Source organism: Siphateles boraxobius, unplaced genomic scaffold (genome assembly GCF_051911475.1).
Source record: "Siphateles boraxobius isolate OS27281-9 unplaced genomic scaffold, OSU_SipBor_1 13, whole genome shotgun sequence".
Lineage (NCBI taxonomy): Eukaryota > Metazoa > Chordata > Actinopteri > Cypriniformes > Leuciscidae > Siphateles > Siphateles boraxobius.
In genome coordinates, this window is record NW_027508733.1 from 12331335 (window position 1) to 12352481 (window position 21147).

The window sequence follows — 21147 nt, forward strand, 5'->3', positions numbered from 1 at the left end:
ACGTGCACGCGAGAAGATTATAGGGACAGTCTGCAGGAAGTCACGGGGTTAAATAGAGGAGCACCCCGAGTCATCCTGGTCACGAGGGACATTGTTTGTATTAGACTCGACCTATGCATTGCAACGAGAGATAGTATCCAGTGTGAAGCACTGCCTCTGGCGGTCAGGAAGAACGAAATAGTTCTGCTGTATATTGAGATGCGGTGGAAATTACATTTGTTCATTGCAGGTCGGAAAAAATGTAAAATATTAACAATTTATCTTGTAATCTAAGTTTGTCCTCTTACAGACCTTAAATTATTTAAACATATGAGACTGTGTTACGTGACTTTTGAACAAGTTTTTTTTATTCAACTTCACAATGCTAAAAGTTCCCCTAGTTGAAGCAACGCCCAATTACGGTAATTATTACGCGTCCTTATCATTGAACACACCTGAACGAGCTAATCAGGGTAATGGTATTTAAGATCACACCACTAAAGCTACAGACAAGTTGGAGTCGCACCAAAACTCCAAGGTTGTATCTTTAAAAACGTTATTTCAAAAAGCGTTTTTTGAAAACTCTCTAGTTCAGTGCATTTCCAGTAGAGTCCATTGAGCGCAGGTGTCAGGATGATAGCTCGACTTTACTGCTCGTTGGTCGCTGTTTTATTGTGTTCCTCTGTATGCTGGAGCGTAAGAAACAACGATGATCGATTCACGGGTGAGTTCTTATAACTTCATTACAGCGCGAAGCAATATGTAAACAACCTAAACAACATATGACTACTAGACCTATAGGCACATCTTAGAACATTAGTTTATAGCCTAAGTATACAGTAGGCTACAGACGTCCAGTGAAAGGTACATTTTGTATGTTGTAGTTCTAAATAGTTAAGTCTTATTTATGTGAACATGTTTTTTTTCCAATGTACACGGAAAACACAATTATGAAGGATAAAATATTCTATATCTTTTACTGAACCGATCCATTAGTTTGGTTGTAATTGTAATATCTTTATTGTCCACCAAGGTGGAAAATTGTCTTTGGCTCACCAGCCATTAAAATAAATATACAGACCATAATAAAAGACAAATACATAAAACAGACAGATCACAATTCATAAAAATAAAAATAAATGCTGATATGTGTGCTTCTCCTATTTTTTAGGATAGCCCCTATTGTACTTGGTGGTGGTTGTTGTTGTTGTTTATTATTATTAATCCTTCTGAATGAGAGTCTATGGCAGCCCTATAAATGGAACATATGAAAATTATGATATTTGGAACACTTGTAGTGATGTTAATGAATAGTATTTTGACCAATTTTGGGGTCTCTAGGACCAACTCTATAGTGCCAGTTCAAAGCTTCACTTTTAAAATGGTTATAACCTTTGAACCTTTAAAAAAAAATTAATTTAGTGATTGATTCTTAAAACGTCTTAAATTTATCCTCCGCCCATTACTGCAGTGTCCATTTCGCTACACATTTTGCTCAGATTTTGATTGCTTCAAAAATGGCCTCAGATGATTTTTGGACTGAGCTACACAGAAATGGCTGAACAGATTTTCTATTCTGTGCAGCTCAGTCCAAAAATCATCCAAGGCCATTTTTGAAGCAATCAATCTGAGCAAAGTTTGAATGAGTCGAGTCTAAATTTCCCATCTTTGTTCAAAAGTTATGTCAGAAACTAAACAAGGTTGACCCAAAATAAGTTATGAGGCTGAACCTCGGCCAAACTTTGATCAATCTAAACAAGAATTGATATGCTTTATCGGATCCATGATATGATGGTCCATGCCAAATTTGGGAACAAACCCACCTACAGGTCATGAGATCTGGAAAATGGCTATTATTGCCAATAACCTTTTTAGTTTGTCAAGAAAATCATGCAGAATCTGTGGATACAGAGCTTCACAGGTTTGGATGAACCACGTGTCAACCATATTGAATTTTAATATAAATTGCTATCTATTTTTTTATTGCAAAAAACGCTTAACTTCGACTGTAAAAAAATAACTAGTCATTTTGTTCCCTGGTTTATGCTGATTCTTGATTGTGAAACTGTGTATACTCCCTGCTTTCGACGAGTTTCATTAAACGGTGGATGTCAGCGGTCCTCCAAAATAAACACAAAAAAAAAAGGTTTATGTTGACTTTCACAAAGAATAACAAGGATAACAAAGTGACACATTAAATTAAACGTGAAACTTTGAAGGAGACAGATTTAATTTCTTTTCATGGTAAACTTTTTTTTTTTTTTTTTTTTTTTTTTTTTGGAATGGAGACATTCAGTGTTCAGTGATTATGGTTTCTGTCATGTGTTTGAATAACAGTAAAACCAGGTGTGTGTCCAAGCGCACCCGGAATAGGATTGTGTGTTGAAATGTGTTTCCGTGACGATGACTGTCCAGGGGATGAGAAATGCTGCAGTAATGGATGTGGACATGTGTGTACAGCTCCATATACAGGTATTTATCTTTTATTATATTAGTGTGTGGATCTTTTTTTTTTTTTTTAATCAAAATACAGGGAGTCGTTCAACATTCACTGATATGCTGTTATTCAAACACATGACAGGGAAACCAAAGCCCGGAGTGTGTCCAAGCAAAAACATTGAAATAGGATTTTTAGGGGATTGTGTCAAGGCATGTGTGAATGACGGTGACTGTCCGAACGACAAGAAATGCTGCAGCATTGGATGTGGACGTCAGTGTATGGCTCCATATACAGGTATTTATATTTTATTTAGTGCAGTCAACTAATTGCAACAACAAAAAATCTGCAAGTTTTTTACAGTTTTCAAATTAATGTAGAAACTAAAGCATTTTAAATGCTTGTTTAAGTGTATCTCTTATGAATGAAGGCCATTAAAGGGTTAGTTCACCTGAAAATAAAAATTAGCCCATGATTTCTTCCAAGCTCGATGGGTATTTTAAGTCCATCAAAGCGCATCTACCAAAGATAAAAGTCCTCGACACAAAAAAATCCATATTTAATACTTTATCGACTAAAATAACTAGCTTCCGGCAGACGGCCGTATGCAAGTCGACCAAAAGAGTAACCCTTGAACTTGACGCACAACGTAATGACTGATGCGTTTTCCCTGTTTGTTTGAACTACGAGAGGCAAAAACGATCCAATCCAAAAACTTTGCGTTGCGAGAAGCTGCTTTGTCATTATGATTTCTTATAATAAAAAAGTCTAAAAGCTGCTATATGACAAGGCGTACACGGCAACAAGCTATACAAAAAACAGAAATAAGTTTTTTTTTTTTTTTTTTGTAAGGTGTCGACCCCAAAAACAAGCGTTTAAAGACACAAAAGTGATGCAGGCTGGAACTAATGGGTAAATTGTGGGATCTTGACACTCAATATGCACAAATACACTGTGTATTTTGTCACTGTGGGAAGTAAAATATCCAAATGTCAGTTTTATATATCATCCTGTTACCGGTTACGTTCCCCTCCAGTGGTCATAGTTCTGCGTAATATCTCAACGTGCGCTAGATTTCAATTGTCTGTATCCACTTTTGTGTCCTTAAACGCTTGTTAAACTTTTTTTTTTTTTTTTTAAGCTTGTTTGCTGTACTTGTCACATAGCAGCTTTAGACATTTGTTTTGTTGTTTTGTTATAAGTGACAAGGAGGCAGCCTCTCGCAATTCAAAGTCAATGGAGATCGTTGGATTGTTTTCCCACCCGGTGTGGGTGTGGCCTAAATGCTCTGTCTCTATTGTGGCTGCAGTGTGTCATGCTTGTCAACCATGAAGGGTCGCCAAGGAAATAAGGTGATGCATTCTAAAATAACCAAGGGGGTAATCCATCAGCCAGAAACTGAAGCCTCGCGGGGGCCGCCATTGTAGCAGACCCTCACCTGCTGTTAGCATTCCATTGACTCCCATTCATTTTGGCGTCCCTTTGACAGCGAATAACTTTACATCTGAGGCGTCCAAAGACTTCATTTGTCCATTATTTCTAAAGAAACACGACAATGTTTAAAAGGCTCTATTACTTTGTATCTTACGTTATGGCCCCGTAGAAGCTGTTTTTGTAAAAATAGGCTAACGATTGCGTCATAATCACCCGACTATCTGTCGCATAGTAGAGAAATTACCGTAAAGACAGGAGGAGAAGCTCACAGGCAATCTTCTACTGTCTATGAGGCAATCCGGGGGACATAGAGGCATAAAGTCAAGGGAGAAGCCCATATAGTCCATAAAAGCAACGGGACAACGTTTGTGGAATTAGGTGATTCAGATTTGTCCTGGCACAGCTACTAGAAGATTTACAACTGTCAGACAGGTTGCTCACGTCACATCTAAATCGTCAAGCTCAGTTTGAGCCTGCGCAGTCGCTCAGCCATTAGGAAGTGAGTGCTTCTAATTGGGCTTCACTTTTCCGTTAAAATCAAGAGGGTCGCTGTGTCCACTTTTACCGTCTATGAAAATAACAGTCAGGTGTAAATTCCAGGTTCAGAAAGCAAAAGTCCTCAGTATTTTGTTCCAATCACCTGGATTTGCCATTTATTTATTTTTTTAAGCCAGGAGATAGAACTAATTAGTGAATCAGCTGTGAGCTCATGGTGAAAAACATAGGCCAGGACTTTCTGACCCCTGGACTTTATACCTCTGATAACGGTCACATTAAACTCATGCTGGGGGTCAAATAGAATATTTTTAACTTGCGTGTGAAAGTTAAATATTAATTATTGATAGCAATTCAGCAATGTAGCTAATTGTAAAATATTAATTTGAACATGCATTAGGCTACAAAAATATAACTTAAATTTAAGTGAGCTTTTTAATCATATAAACCTAAAATAAGTGTCATATTTCTGTTATCTTTGTTTGATTAACATTAATAACGGACAGCATGCTGATCCATGAATATGCAGATTAGCCTCTTCTCCACTCGCTCACACCAGAGCCATAAATCTCTATATGGCTTTCGCTCACACCAGCTCAGCCTCAGATCCACTCGCTCAACTTGAGGTAAGCGCTGAACAATAGTGTCGGGATACTAACGGTTAATGATTAGACTTTTTTTGTGACTTATCAAACCGTTAATGTTACACAAACCATGTTCCTGTTCGCATCAGAGTCAGGCAGCTGCCTTAAACTGAACTGACATAAGTTGTTCAAAGATTTTCTGATGATTATTATCCCCTAAGGGAAACTTGTCTTGCAGCCAGGTAAACATACAGGTCACACAACAGGTAAATAACACATACCAATAAACAACACAAACTACTAATTAAAAAATACTGTTACATTACTCATCTAGGTCATAGAATTTTGCAAATTTAGCAACCGAATTGCACTTGGTATAAAAGTTCTTAGTCCTATTGGACTCAAAACAAGGGACTCTAGCGAAAGCCATATAATTCATAACATAATATACATCACACACCCGGCTAAATTGCTAAATATACCCGGTTTTCATAATACCTGGACAAATAGGTTCTCGAGATCCCCTGATAGTTTGCTGTTAATTGTATGCTAAAGCCCACCAGCATGTTGACTTAATTGGTTGCAAGGCAGTCTGTGACCTCAGAAACACCAGCTATTTAAAAAAAAAGAGACAGTCTTTGGTTCATTGCATTTCCAAAGAGAAAATTAATTTGTTGACGGCACTATTTTTATTATATTAGTGTGTGTGTGGGTCAGCCTTTTTTTAAAGTAAGTATTTATTATAAATCCAATGAGTCCCTCGTTAAGTGATCTGCTGCTGTTATACAAACACATGACAGATAAACCAAAGCCAGGAGTGTGTCCAAAAACCTCTGGAGGAGTGGCAGGAGTGTGTGTCGAGTCCTGTTCCCATGACAGTGACTGTCCGAACACTGAGAAATGCTGCAGCAATGGATGTGGACATGTGTGTACAGCTCCATATACAGGTATTTTTATGTTATTAGTGTGTGGATCAGGTTTTTATTTTTTAATACAGGTAGTCATTTAACATTCACTGATATGCTGTTATACAAACACTTGACAGATAAACCAAAGCCTGGAGTGTGTCCAAAAACAACCCTTGGAGGAAGAGTGTGTAAGGCGTCGTGCTCCTATGACAGTGACTGTCCGAATGATGAGAAATGCTGCAGCAATCGATGTGGACGTCAGTGTATGGCTCCATTTATAGGTATTTATATTTTATCACATTAGTGTGTGGGTCAGCTTTATACAGAGCCCTTAAAGGAACACGGTGGTTTAAAAAAAATATACTTTCCAAAACCTCTGCATTCTCTCGCACCTGTTAGTTTTAAGCTTTATTAATTGATCTCTATGAGCAGGCAGCTGAGAGGCAAGCCCGAAGGGAACGTCTACAAAGTGAAAAACCAGGAAAGACTGTCTATTCAGACTCGTCTCTCACAGTATGACTATATGACTGCTCAATGAGATATTTATAAGGGTCATTTTCTTCAGTTTTCAATTAAGTTGTACTGGAGCTCAATGGAACCCTTCACTTTTAACATATGGAGCTGTCTGAACTCTCAACAAATTGTGAGCATGCAAAAGTTTTTTTTTTTTTTTTTTTTTTTTTGCCATCCCATATTTTTTTTTTTTTTTGCCATCCCATATTTTTCCACCACCTTGCCCTATGGGTACTGAAGGGATATGTATGTGCAGTGTGTAATTCAGCATTCACTGTGACAGCGAAACCAAAGCCTGGAGTGTGTCCAAACAAAAACCCTGGAGTAGAAAGAATATGTTCTGAGTCGTGTTCCCATGACAGTGATTGTCCGAAAGATGAGAAATGCTGCAGCACTGGATGTGGACATAGGTGTACAGCTCCATATACAGGTAATGGGGAAAAAAACTGACCCAGGCATAAGGCATTAGTAGAACATGCATTGAATGAGACATTCAGCAATCGGTGATCTGGTTTCCATGTTTTTTCTTTCTTTTCTTCAAATAGCAAAGCCAGGAGTGTGTCCAGTCATACCCCTTGGAGGAGTGTGTAAGGATTCATGTGTCGATGACAGTGACTGTCCGAAAACTGAGAAATGCTGCAGCAATGCATGTGGACGTCAGTGTAGGGCTCCATACATAGGTATTTGTTAGTTTGTGTGGGTCAGCTTTTCTTTCGTTTAAATGCATCGAGGCATTCATTGATATAATGTTATGCAAACGCAGATAAACCAAAGCCAGGAGTGTGTCCAAGCAAAATCATTGACCTTGGAGTGTGTACCAAGCCGTGTTCCTATGACAGTGACTGTCCGAATGATGAGAAATGCTGCAGCACTAGACAATGTGGAAGTCAGTGTATGGCTCCATTTATAGGTATTTACATTTTATTATATTTGTGTGTTGGTAGCTTTATACAGAGCCCCTAAAGGGACATTGTGGTTTAAAAATATATATACTTTCCAAAACCTCTGCATTCTCTCGCAAGACCTGTTAGTTTTAATACAAGCTTTATTATTAATTGATCTCTATGAGCAGCTGAGAGACAAGCCCGAAGGGACCGTCTACAAAGTGAAAAAACAGGAAAGGCGGTCTATTCGGACTTGTCTCTCAGTCGACTGCTCAATGAGATATTTATAAGGCTCATTTTGAGGAATTCAGTTGTAGCTCAATGGAACCCTTCACTTTTAACCTATGGAGCTGTCTGAAACCCTGTTTGCCGAACTCGCAACAAATTGCGAGAGAATGCAAAAGGATTTTTGCCATCCCATATTTTTCCACCACCTTGCCCTAGGGGTTCTGAAGGTGAATGTATGTGCAGTTAGTAATTCAGCATTCACTGTGACAGATAAACCAAAGCCAGGAGTGTGTCCAAGCAAAATCATTGACCTTGGAGTGTGTACCAAGCCGTGTTCCTATGACAGTGACTGTCCGGACAATGACAAATGCTGCAGCACTAAACAATGTGGACAACAATGTGGTATTTGTTTTTTTTTTAATATAGACCACCATTGCCTAATATGTGTTTTATTTTATAGCCTAGTTTAATACATATAATTCATAGCTACTTATTTTTCCTGTTTTGAATACCGTTGAATTTAAAGGATTTGTTGTGGAGTGAGGGGTAAATGACCTAGGCTATTATGTTTATAATGTTTGTAAATGTTTAGTTTTATTTACCGGTATTTAATATAAATTAAATATACTAGCATACTAATGTTTGATTTCTGCACTTGTTTCTACGTTAAATTGGCATTGAGTGATAAATGGTTAAGACAAACATTTATCAAAGTTTCTCCATTTAGCCCATAGCACCAATTCAATTTTGTGCTTTACAAAATGAAGATTCATAATACTTGGAATACAACTTGCTCAAAGTAAAACCTGTTCATGCTTTAAGTTTTGTGCTGTTTCTGAAAGACGCTGAATATTTGTTTCCATGCAGTGACACCTGTTAATTGTTATGGGCCATTATTGTGCCGACAACCGGATCCATGATGGCCAATGTCCTGCGAGACAGAAGTGTTGCCCAACCACCTGTGGCCATGCAGTTACCAGTGCTGATGATTTAACCATCGGAAAGAGTCCTCTGAGATGGATTTTTGCATACCATACTTGAGGACTTTTCACCAAATAAATCTCTTTAGTAAAACTTTCTTGTTTTTTTTTTTTGTTTTTTTTCAGCTTGGCAGCAGAAGAGTACTTAAGTTGAAGGCTTTCCAATTAGTTTTTTTTTTTTTGGTCGAACCAGAAATTAAACCAAAAATGCATATTTTTTTTTTTTGCAAAAAATGCAGAAGTTTTGCAAAAATGCAAAATCTACTGATGCGAGAGACTTAGTATGAATGAAACTTTATTGTGTCATGCGTCTGATTACGCCCAGCCCACATGGGCTTACAAGACACCAACATTAATATACAGAAAAAAAAGATTAATATACAAGATAGCCAAGTCCAGAGTACATCATATACATTGCCCACCAGATAGACAAGCATTAGAAACGGAATAGTAATAGTACATATGTATTCAGCATGTATTGTAATCATATACAGATGTATTTGCACTTACTTAATCACCAATATAAACCCATTAACGTAACACGGAACAAAATTAAACTTAAATACATCATTAAACAAGCATACTAATTTTTGATCATCAGCGTACCAAAATATTTCAGAGATTTGTCGTGTAACTTCTAGAAACAAAGATTCTCTTAGGTCATCATAATGTGTACAATACAAAAGGAAATGAGATTCACTTTCCACTTCCCCAAGGTCACATTAGCACACACAGCCTGTTTTCCTCTGGAATATTTTTGAATGGACCAACCTCAATGGCCAGAGGCAAAATCCCACATCTCAGCTGTGCAACCAAGGATCTCTGGCTTCTATAAACGATGTAACGTATAAATCTGGAGTAAAGTTCTGTTTGATATGCATACATGTCCTTAATTTTGGCTTTAATAAAACATTTTCAAACCATTTTTCTTCAAATTTCAATAACTTGTGTTTAAGCAAATTGACATTACAACCTAAATTATTCCTGTAGATATACAACATATCCACCTCCTCAAAAATGGAATAGATCTCCTTTACCCATGGGGTCCTGTGAGCTTTACTCCACCTAAATACTCTCTTATATACTCTATCCTCTGCCATTCTGATTAGACGGTTCCACAGTCGTATCATTTCACATTTTCTCTGTACAGCTCCTGGTACCCAGCCCATATCTCCCTGAACTACTAGGATCGGAGCAAATTTATGAACCCCCAAAAAACATTGTATGGCTCTATTCTGTATGGTATCTACCATTTCGGAATTATTTCAAGCCCCACACCTCTGCAGCACAGTTCAGTATAGGAGAAACACTTGCATCATAAAGTCGAGTATATGTAGAATATCCAAGATCATTACATACTTTCAGTTTATTGATAACTGATCCTAGAGCTCTCCCACCAGAATCAACGAGTGACTTAATACCAACCTCGTAGGTCAAAAAATCAAGAAAAACCCCCAGATATTTATATGCACTAAGTCCAGAGTGACTGAGTCATAGCTAAATATGTGTACTTCTTTCAGTGCCTTTCTTTCTAAAATGCATTACATGTGTTTTGCTTTGATTTATAGCTAATCGCCACTTGAAACACCACAAATTAACCACATTTAACATTTTCTGTAATTCAGACTCAGACTCAGCCAATAAGACTATATCATCCGCATATAATAGAATTCCCAATTTAGTATCATCAAGTAATACTCCTAAATTAGCATCCTTAGAGCTAAATCATTCACAAATAAAGCAAAAAGGGTTGGAGAGAGTACATCCCCTTGTTTTACTCCCAAAGGTGTATCAAACCAATCAGTAATTAAATCATTAATCTCGACACTAGCAACTGTATCACTATACATTACTTGTATTGTTTTATAGAATTTTCCATCCACTCCAGCTTCAATTAGTTTAAAAGCAAGCAGCTCTCTATTAATCCAGTCAAAGGCTTTTTGAAAGTCAATAAAACATGCAAAGGTGGATTTACTTTCAGCAATTCTAGTTCTAATAATAGTTGATACAGAATATATATGATCGATGCTTGCCCGTTTCCTTCTAAATCCATTCTGCTCATCAACAAGATACTGACCCATTTCTAAGTACTGTGTAAGCCTATAATTCATTATTATAATTCATGGGATTATAAAGCATGTCTTAAAAAGATAAAATAGGATCTCTAATAGCTGTGGAGATTTTAAAGCTTCATTTGGGATCCCCTCTATACTGGATGCTTTCTTCAATTTTGCATTATCAATGGCCTTTTTAACCTCTTTCATAGTAATTTCATGATTCAAAAATATATTTGGACAATAATCACACCGGATCCATAATCATCTCAGACTTACATTTCTTAATGTTATTTAAATGTGCATCATCAAAACCTGGCAGAATATAATTTCCTGAAAATAAATCTGAAAAATCTTTGCCCCATTTTCCAATCACTATTTCTTTTTTGTTTTCCGTTTCACCGTTCTCTAATATAATTTCCATTGTAATTTTTTTCAATTTCTTAGGACCCAATTTATTTATTTATTTCCAAAATTGTTGTGGGTTATTATTTTTTAATCGATCCAACTGTAATGCTTGTCCTCTTCTAAATTGCCTTTTATAAAACCGTATCCTCTTATCAAAAATAATCTGAGTTTGTGTATATTTATGTTTAAATTGTCGTCTGGTCAATGGATTTTTACAATTTAGAAATTCCTTTTCTGCATGTCTTTTATCGTTCCAAAGTTTTTTAAGTTCTGCATTCCAGTATGGCTTAGTCCTACCCACTTTCTGACTCCTGAATTGGAAAAATAGATTTTGTAATTAGATGTGTATTCATTTCTCTACATATTATATCACAAAATAATTTGTACCAATTACCCATGCTACTTTGTATTTTCTTGCATTCTTCTAACTTACTAATAAGTTCCACCAGTGCAAGACGACATATATCAGAAGAAAAAAAAAATATTTGGGAATATTCTGGGTCGTCGTCTAGTTAGAGAGATCTCAGTTTCACTGTCAGAAGAATGCATTTCAGTAGAAGCATTAATTTTAAATGTAAACATTAACAAAGAATGGTCTGGCAACCTACATCTCTCCCCTATAAAATCAAAGCAAGTAGGGGTATTGTCCAAAAGCTCAGATGCAGTGATCACTTCAAATTCAACGCAAGTATGGAGACAATCATGGGAGGTTATTATGTAATCCACAACAGCTTTTCCTTTTGATGATATAGATGTAAAATTGTCTTTATTCTCCCATTTAAAACACAACATTTACAATCCCTGAGAAATTCAAGGAAGGATTCCCCATGGCTGTTTGCATTTACATCTATAGACACTCTGGATGGGACAAGATCAATATCTTCTAGTCATCTTTGTTCGAGATACGACTATTAAAGTCTCCAGATATATAAATAGCATCAGCATCCACGGAATAAAGCTGCGGTAACAGGTGAATAAAAAAAGTAATTGAGTCCCGTCCTCTTGTAGATCCCTCTGTCGGTAAATAGCAGGAAAAGATCACTATACTATACTGCAGCTCCCGGTGTTCCAATCGTATACCTAGTATGTGTTAAACAGTTTTGAAAGACGTTCAGTATTTAGTGTTTCTAAAAATTTATCTAAAGGCTCCATGTATTTATTTTTGGACTCTAGTCCCAAAGTCTGACTAATGTGACAGATGAAGTGAAGAACACTGGGGCTGGATGTATTCCGAGATGGGGTGGGAAAATTCTTAAAAGCAAAAAGCAGGAGTGAGGGGCCTTATGTACAAGTGAATGGCAAAAACAGTGAAGAGGACAGTAGCCCTCGCTTTGTCGTAAGGGTCGCTGTCATTCATGATCATTTAGGGCAACCGGCAAAGATAGACAGCTAGTGGGTGTAGTTTGAGTGTAGATGGGACAAGGCTGTGGGAGTGCTGCAGTTCCTCAGTGTATTGATGCTGTTGAAATGCTAAGGTATGCAAGAGAACTACTGGATGTTGCTCTTTTCAATGCAGAGCATTTTTTTTAGTGTAGTTTTTGTGAAATTGAGTACAGTTTATTGCACCTGCTGCCTTCATGGAATTTCATTGTTTGACACCCAGCTTGTTTTTCCTCATGCCAAGTGTTTGATAATTCTCACGGATCCCCCTGGGGGGTGCGCAGATAACTTGTTAAGTTATATTTTTGGTATTTGTATGCATTGGCAAATGACCTCGAGCTAGTAATCAAACCCTGACTCGGTGCTGCAGAACTGGAGCGCTTGAAAAAGAAGTGGCGAATGGCCTGTGACGATTTCTGTGCTTCTGTGAAGCAGTCTACAAAGAGACTGGTGAGCGAAGAAGACAGTTCTATTTGCGTCCTTGATTTCGGTCAGGTTCAACCACAGATGGTGCTCTAAATACCAGAAAACTGTAAAAGCTGAGAAAACTAAATGCCTATCTGATATTATTTTTGAAAAAATCTCACAAACCTCAAGCTCTTTTTAGTACAATTAATGCTGTCTTAAATGGGCCTATCTCTCAACTGACTTGTTCTTACTCCTCTCTAGATGACTGCGAGAAGTTTTTACAATTTTTTTTTTTTAGATAAGATAGAAAATATTAGAGCACTCATTTTACCTTATTCAGAGGATCCGTCTACTATTGTCACCTGCTCTGCTGTCCTTAACCAGTTTGAGCCTCTGTCTTTATCATTTCTGAAAGATATCATTGATCAAATGAATTCATCCGCCTGTCCTACAGATGTTGGATCTGTGCATGACTCAAGAATTTTCAAAGATTCACATTTATGCACATCATTTGAACGTGGTAAGGAAAAATATAAATATCAAGCTCACTGTATTACATACACTTATGCTGATCCTAACAGAACTGCATTTTTACATTATACAGGTGATCCCATTCCCTGACCCAAACCCTAGACCAGTTACAGTACAATGCAGCTCTAGCCAGGACAAGGGCACAAAATAAAGTGAACTTTGGCCAACTAAAGGGAAGATTTCAGTGTCTGAAAAGTCTTGCATGTGCCATATTACACAACATTGCCAACATCAGGGAAAAAAACAAACAAAAAAAGAACCTTTCATTAAATGTTTAATAAAAGACAAATATGCGTAGTTCCTTGAGTTTTTATTTCAATTGTTCTTTGTAAAGAAAAGCCAGTTATCAAGTCATCTTTTGCCTGCAATAAGAGATATTATGCAAGGTCAGCAATATTACTCTGTGTGAAATAGTGTATTTGCACTTACTCTGAAGTTTTTTATGAAGCAACTCTTTCTCTAGTGCCATTTTGTTTTCTTTAAGAAGTCAAGTTCTATTTCTCCCCCTAGTTTTAGTTTTTTCAAAATACTCTATTTTCTGTTGAAGACTCCTATTATATAGGGAATGAATATCACCCTGTGTCATTTGTGAGATGTTTGTGTCACACATGCCTCATGCAACAAATAAAAAGGACAGGTTGTCTATACACTGTCCACCTCTGTATGCCTCCTCTGTGCAGACTCTTCTGTAGGCCTTTCTGTAGATGTGGACTCCTGCAACTCATATTGCATTCAGAAATAATAGGCACACAAGTGTAAATTAAGTAAAGTTATTTATGCACTTGCAGATAGTCTACTTCCTCCAAAGGACAGTCTTCTGAGAGGGTTTCTTCACTGTCCAGTGCAATGGAAACAAATGGGCATTAAAGTGTTGTACTTTATTCCCTTTTGATGTAAAGTTAGAAAAAGTCCACTTACTGTACATATTTCAGCCACCACTTTCTTGGGAACAGATAAAAGTGTTGGTGTAAAACTGCATAAAAGAGAAAAACACAATGTCATTACAATGAACTACACTGGGGAAAAATTGTGATCAATAACTCATGGCAAAATATTTTTACATTAACATAAGTCTATTAGTTTTCACTTCAAAGTCAAAGCAATTTATCATTACTCAAGATTCAACAGTTTCTAATGACTATACCAGCCATTTGGATTATAGGCTATGCAGCAACAAATTCTTTTACAGTGTAGCAAGATAATTTAAATCTCATTTACCAATAATGAAGGAGTTGCTGCTACTAGTTCCTGGATGTGGGTCTAGAAGAACTGATCGCAGGGATGCCCTTCACAATGGGTCGGTTCACATTCAACCCAAGGGCAAGCTCTTCTGCCGTGGTGCAGGAGCACCTGTTTTTTTTTTTTTCTCAGCCTTTTTCTTGTTTGCTTTTATAACCAGACAACCATTTATTTAACAGTGCCCTTTTAAAAGAGGTTAGAAGGCCTATAAGTAGGCCTAGTAAAAATTACCATTACATTTTTATTGGTGAAATTGGTGAAGTGGCGCAGAGTTAACAACTTGCTCCTCAATACATCAAAGACTAAGGAGCTCATTGTGGACTTCAGGAGGAAGAAAACAGTTATCCAGCTGTTGTTCATTGGCGGAACTTGTGTAGAGAGGGTCTCTGACATCATGGAGGACCTGACCTTCGCTGTCCACACCACTGAGGTAGTGAAGAAGGCCCAGCAGAGACTCTACTTCCTAAGAGTTCTCAGGAGGAACAACATCCCCAAAAAACTGTTGGTGTCCATCTATCGCTGCTCAATTGAGAACATCCTGTCATACTGTCTTTGTGTGTGGTTTTCAAGCTGCACTGTGGCACAGAGGAAAAAGCTCCAGGGAGTCATAAAGGCAGCACAGGAAATCACTGGTTGCCCCCTCCCCACTCTGGAAGAACTTCACAGCTCCCGTTGCATCAAAAAGGCCAAAACCATCATACAGGACTCATCACACCCCGGTCACACACTGTTCAGGCTACTGCCGTCAGGCAGGAGATTTAGGTCTATGAAAACAAGAACAAATAGACTACAAAACAGCTTTTATCCAACAGCTATAAGTGCATTAAATAATGCTCCTAAATTATAGTCCCCACCATTGATCTGTTTTAAAGGGTCATGTGCAATTTTTTTAATGTGGATGTTTGCATGGGTGTGTCTCTTATGTGTTTTTAGATGTTTGTCACCTGACAAGGACTGTACTTAATTTCATTGTACTTGTAACAATGACAATAAATATTCTATTCTATCCTATAATGTATAATATTCTTGTACGTCTCTTTCACCATGTTCTAGTGTGATGACTCTGGCATGACAATGGACAAAGTAATTAATAAATTATTAAAATACAAAAATATATACTGTAATAAGTTATAAAAACATGAGCGCGTGAGCAGCCAATAGCAAAAGTAAACGCTCAGAGGCTGTTCTAAATCACACACTATACCCTCATTCACTATTCCCTTAGTTTTCAAATATAGTCCACTTGACTGAGTGAATGAAAAGAGAGTGAATTCAGACACTGATGAACACCTGCTGTTAACAAGCAGATTCAATGAAGGAAAGAGAAACAAGAACAGAAGACAAGATTAAATCAACTGAAGATAAAATAAATGAAATCTCTCAAGATCTGTTTACACAACTCCACACACAGCATTACCAGCTTCAAGTATTTCTGACCCGATTGACTTTATTTCTGTCAGACATCTACAGAAGCTCTTATTGAGATTAACAGAGGTTTAGATGTTGATGATTTATTGTTTCATTTGACGTTACCATGATGGAGATCAGTGTTTGTTTTAGTTGGGCTGTTGATAGGTTTGAATCAGTATTGCCAGTTGTTTGTGTATATATCTGAATGTGTGTTTGTTTTATTTCGGAGATCAAGAAGAGGATGTGGTCTATGCGTGCACAAGATCACAACACTGATCAAACTCTCATTCTGTTCTAGTGTTGCCAACTTTCTAAAATGCAAATATGGGACCGGAGTTGGAATAATGTGCTTTGATGAAAATATAAATATGCATTTTAAAATTAGCTTAAAAGTGCTGTATTTTTTTTTTTTACATTGGATTTAATTTACACACTCTCAGAAAAAAAAGGTACAAAAGCTGTCACTGTGGCGGTACCTTTTCAAAAGGTACACCTTTACCTAAAGAGTGCATATTAGTCCCTCAAAGGTACATATTGGTATCAAAAGTGTACATATTAGTACCTAAATGGTACATATTAGAACCCTTTTGAAGGCTACTGTCCCAGTGACACTTTTGTACCTTTTTTCTGAGAGTGTGCAGTAACACACAGAAAATAAATGAAAGATGTGCTGTTGTTTGTATTCGTGTCATTTCGAGTTTTGCGTAGTCAATTACTGCATGACTGAAGAAATCTAAAAACTGTTAAAACTGTCAGAAGTCACATGCAAAAGCGCAGACCAGGAGACTCGGGCGTATCTTTTAAGAAGGTTTCTTTATTGAGAACACGAGCTGTGCGTTGCTGTAGTCTTCCAAGCTCGTCTCGAGTCTGACTAAGGGAAACGTTCCCTTGCAATTTATATACATTTAGGGGCAGGGCTTAACATTGTGATGAACAAAGCATGTAAATGATGTATACAGGTTTAGGAACCGGCCCTACTGAGAGTGTTACCAATTCCAATCCAATCAGACTAGAGAACAGGAATGGCAGGACTCTCCCGCTGAGACAAAAGCTCCCAAGAGCCACCAAGAATTTCAGTAATCTGATTCATTTAACTTACAATAGAGAGAAACAGGAAAATATCTTATATCTCTCTATCTTAATTTTTTTCATGTGATGTTATGTAAAGAAAAATAGGCTCAGCAGATTTTAAATATATTTTTAAATGTGTAACCCTTCAGATGTGACCAACTTTCAGTTTTTAATTCGGTCGAAATAATTTGTTACCATTATTTCACCACTTGTTCACCACTCAAACTGAAGTTTCCTCCTGCTTCTCCTCTCCATCAGCAAAGTCTTACAACATCTGCATCTCTTTCTGATTCATTCACTTGGCCTCCTGTGGAAGACAATGACAATGTTGTTAAATATACATCTATATACAGATGATGTTATAGCTACACAATATCAAGAAAGACACAAGAGTTCATTAAAAATGCAGGAAATAACAGAAAATAAATGAGAAAATCAGTTCTCTGGGAGCTCCAGATAAGGAGGGGAGAAGATTATCAATGAATAATGATTTAAATTGCAGTCTTTTCCTCACAAAAACATCATAAGACTAAATGACTATGGGGTCCATTTTAAAGATTGACAGATGTGCTCACTGAATGTGAACTGCTCCCTTTGGGGTTTATTTTGCTGTTACTGGCTGACTGTTCATTTTCCTTTACTTAATACATATAGAACAGATATTGAAGAACTTCTAATGCAAACATCCACTGAAATGACCACTAGATATATACAGTGAGATCCTAAAGTCCGAGACCACTAGCAAAAACACATTCACATTTAAATATATATATATATATATATATATATATATATATATATATATATATATATATTTTTTTTTTTTTTTTTTTAATTAAGTTTGTTAAGTTTGTTGTTTCTAGGATCAAATGAATTTTCTCCACAACACTCACATGGAACGCACAAACAAGAGGAACACACACTCAAAACTCTGCTCGACCAGATTCGAGGACCAGAAATGTTGTATATATAAAAGAATAGCTACTATAATAATTGATGTTCTACTCACCAGTGTCACTCAAATTGAATCTCTTATGTGTGGTCTTTTTGCTGTTGATGATCTGTAGTTTATAATGTCCAAAGTCTGTAGTTCTGATGTTTGTGATGGTCAGAGATCCAGTCTCGTCCAGCTTCACTCTGCCGACGAATCTTTCATCAGTTTTTTCTGTCCTTGTAGCATTTATAGCAACAAGACTCTTTTCAGCTCCAAACATCCACAGAATCAGATCATCTTTCTGTATTTCATTATCATTCTGGAGACGGACAGAACCTCCTATCGTCACTCCCTTGGTCTTTACTTCATGTCACAGCATCATATACAACAAGAGAAATGCAGAAGACAAAAAAAAGTTATTAAATTAATTTAGTTTGCAGTTTCAAAATCAGAAACACTTATGTGGTAATGTAGGTGATTTGGTGCACATGCATGGTCACATGACCAGGTCATGTGACCTACAGCTAATCAGGAAGTGATAAAAGGCTTGCTAGTCTCAGGGGAGGGTCTTTTACTTCCCACTGAGCACACCTTGCAGGGTGACAGCCAGACCTGAGTTTCCCGTCCTCCCTGGAGGGAACTGGAAAAGATTGATGTCCACAGCTGACGTAGCCACAAATTCAGCTGCTGTGGTTGTAGAGACCCGGAGATACGCATCGGAATCCACCACCCCCCCCCCCCCCCCCCCCCCCCCCCCTCCTTGCTGCATTACTGTGCTACAGGACTTTGTGTAACCTTGCAAAGCGGACCAGGCCAGCCACTGTTTTCTATTGTTATTATTTATTTTTCTTGTGTGTGTTTCGTTGTCAAGTGGTTTCTTTTTAGTCAATTTCAAGATGTCTAGTGCCCTACTGTGATTTAGAATTGATATCCTGTATTGGGTATCTACGGGGTGTTATATTTTGAATGGTGGTTTAAATACAGGTTGCTCTCCTCTCTCTTTGTATATCCACAGCGTTATATTGTACAAGGCTGGGTCCGTATCGGCACACGGCCCCTCTTTTCGTGGTGAGACTGCACTGGTTGACATTTTGTAGTGGTGTGTATACTCAACTTCGACGTTGCGAAGTGTGTAGTGAATAGTTAGACGTTGAGTGTTTAGTGCATGTACTTCTTGGTGTTGGGTTTGCTGTCTCCCTCTTCTGTCTACCACAGTCACTGATCTGGGTGGCGTGTACGAGCCGACCTAACCTTCTTATCCTGAGGAGAGTAACACTGTTTTCCCCAACCCATGTATTTTCGGGCTAATTTTAATTATGCTGTTGGTATTTTAATTGTTTTTTAACGAAACACTTGTAATAAACTTTATTTACTTTTGTATAACACAGGTCTCTTGTTCCTGTTCGGGGGTAAATCAGAGTTCACGACATACAACCTTATATACTAAGGGTTCAAAAGGGTTCCTCCTGCCCTTACCAGGAGGTGGCGTAGTCAGTATAAAAAAGGGGTTTTCTTTCCACCCTATTAGTTACTACACTTAGATGACCTTTTTTTAAGCTACTCTGACATGTACCAACAACTATATTTTCATTTATTATCATTTGACACAAAGCTAACGTAATGAGATAGATTTCCAATGTCTTCTCAGACTTTTGGTACCCAATGTATATGACTAATTAAATGTCAGTTACGAAAAATTATGCTGTTATCTTCAAAATGCAAACACACTAAAACAAACAGTTACTAATTTGGTGTAATCAGTGCGGGAAGAGTTTCAGACATGCATACACTCTTAAATCACATCTGCGTTTTAATTCTGGAGAAAGACCATATAACTGTGATCAATGCGGTAAAAAAATTTCCTTGGGCAGAACAACTGAAGGTCCACCTGAGAGTTCATACACAGGAGAAGCCTTACACCTGCACTTCATGTGGAAAAAGTTTTAGTCAGCTGGGTAACTTGAAAAGACACCAGAAAAGACACAGCGGTGTGAAGAATCACATGTGCTTTGAATGTGGGAAGACATTTACTGCAGCTGAGACACTGAAAAAGCACCAAAGAATTCACGAAAAAAACACATGAGACGATCCAGTGTGGAGTGAAGCCCTTTACATGTGATCATTGTGGGAAACGTTTCACTCAGTTAAGATCGCTACACCGTCATGCTAAAAACAGCTGTCTCAAATCAAAGTAGTTCATGTTCAGATAACACTTGAGCAATAAAAGCTCTCTTTCATTTAAATCTGTCCCAACTAGCCTCATAAAAACATCATTATTATAAGTTGTTACAGTGAACAAAGTTCATCTTTAAGACAAGCGGTTTAAATAAATATTTCCAAAGACATTTCCTTCCGTTTGAACTAAAGCTGGATGCAATTATTGTGGACAGAGTTTCTTGGACTTAATGTCTCAATTCATCTGTGTTCTCAATCTGGTCTTTCATCTGATTTTTGTAGTTGCTTCACCAATTAATTGATTAAGTTCATTTCTTATTTTATAATCCACTTTTTATTTATTTGTTATTGCTATTTGATTTTACTTAGTTGAAAACTCATATAATTTTTGTAATATCTGAAAGCCAGCACCACAATTGTCTTTTGGGCTTATAACACCGGGGATATTTCTAAAAAGAAACCGTATTATTTTGTCAAAATTTGCTCAATTTTTTTTTTTTTCAAATGTAGATTTTATGTATATTATTTCTCCATATGTCCATACTAAATAAAAAATAATTGTACATTTGGGAGCATGGTATTGTCCAAAATGCCTTGGTGTGCTGAAGCATCAAGAGTTCCTTTCACTGGAACTATGGGGCCAAGCCCAACCCCTGAAGAACAGGCGAGACACTTTACAGGCGAAAACAGTGTTTTTTCATACATGTGTCAATTTTGAGATTTTGGGGTTTTCATGAAGTGTTTTTTCAGACTAGTGGACAGAAAATATCCAGAATACACTTTTAACTGTATCATTTAGAGCACTTTATGTGCGACTTTAGATTTCAATTACAGTACATATCTTCAAAGGCCGTTTTCTCAATATGAGTTTTTCCTCTATTGAGCCAGAAATCTCCACTTCTCCACAGCACTTACATTCAACTAACTTAAGTTTTATTCTAATCTATATTCTGAAGGTTTTTACTGAGGGGTTTGTTCATATATAATTTTCCTGATTTTATTTTATTTTAAAAAAAAAGGAAAACTGACTTGATCTCAGTGCCGGAAAGGGAGAGGGCCATCAGAAAGAGTGAAGCCACCATCATTTAACCTCAC

General features: G+C 37.2%; 1 protein-coding gene across 1 annotated transcript in view; it reads left to right on the top strand.

Annotated features, from left to right (window-relative positions):
* The window catches only part of LOC143735420 (uncharacterized), a 29991-nt gene extending 21455 nt beyond the window's left edge, over positions 1-8536 (top strand). The window contains exons 6-13 of the mRNA XM_077225555.1: positions 2561-2713; positions 5730-5876; positions 5975-6118; positions 6634-6780; positions 6896-7030; positions 7114-7260; positions 7733-7864; positions 8330-8536. Of these exons, the coding sequence (XP_077081670.1) occupies positions 2561-2713; positions 5730-5876; positions 5975-6118; positions 6634-6780; positions 6896-7030; positions 7114-7260; positions 7733-7864; positions 8330-8382 (1058 nt within the window). The 3' untranslated portion in view covers positions 8383-8536. The remainder of the gene's footprint in view (positions 1-2560; positions 2714-5729; positions 5877-5974; positions 6119-6633; positions 6781-6895; positions 7031-7113; positions 7261-7732; positions 7865-8329) is intronic.
* Positions 8537-21147: the final 12611 nt, after the last annotated feature.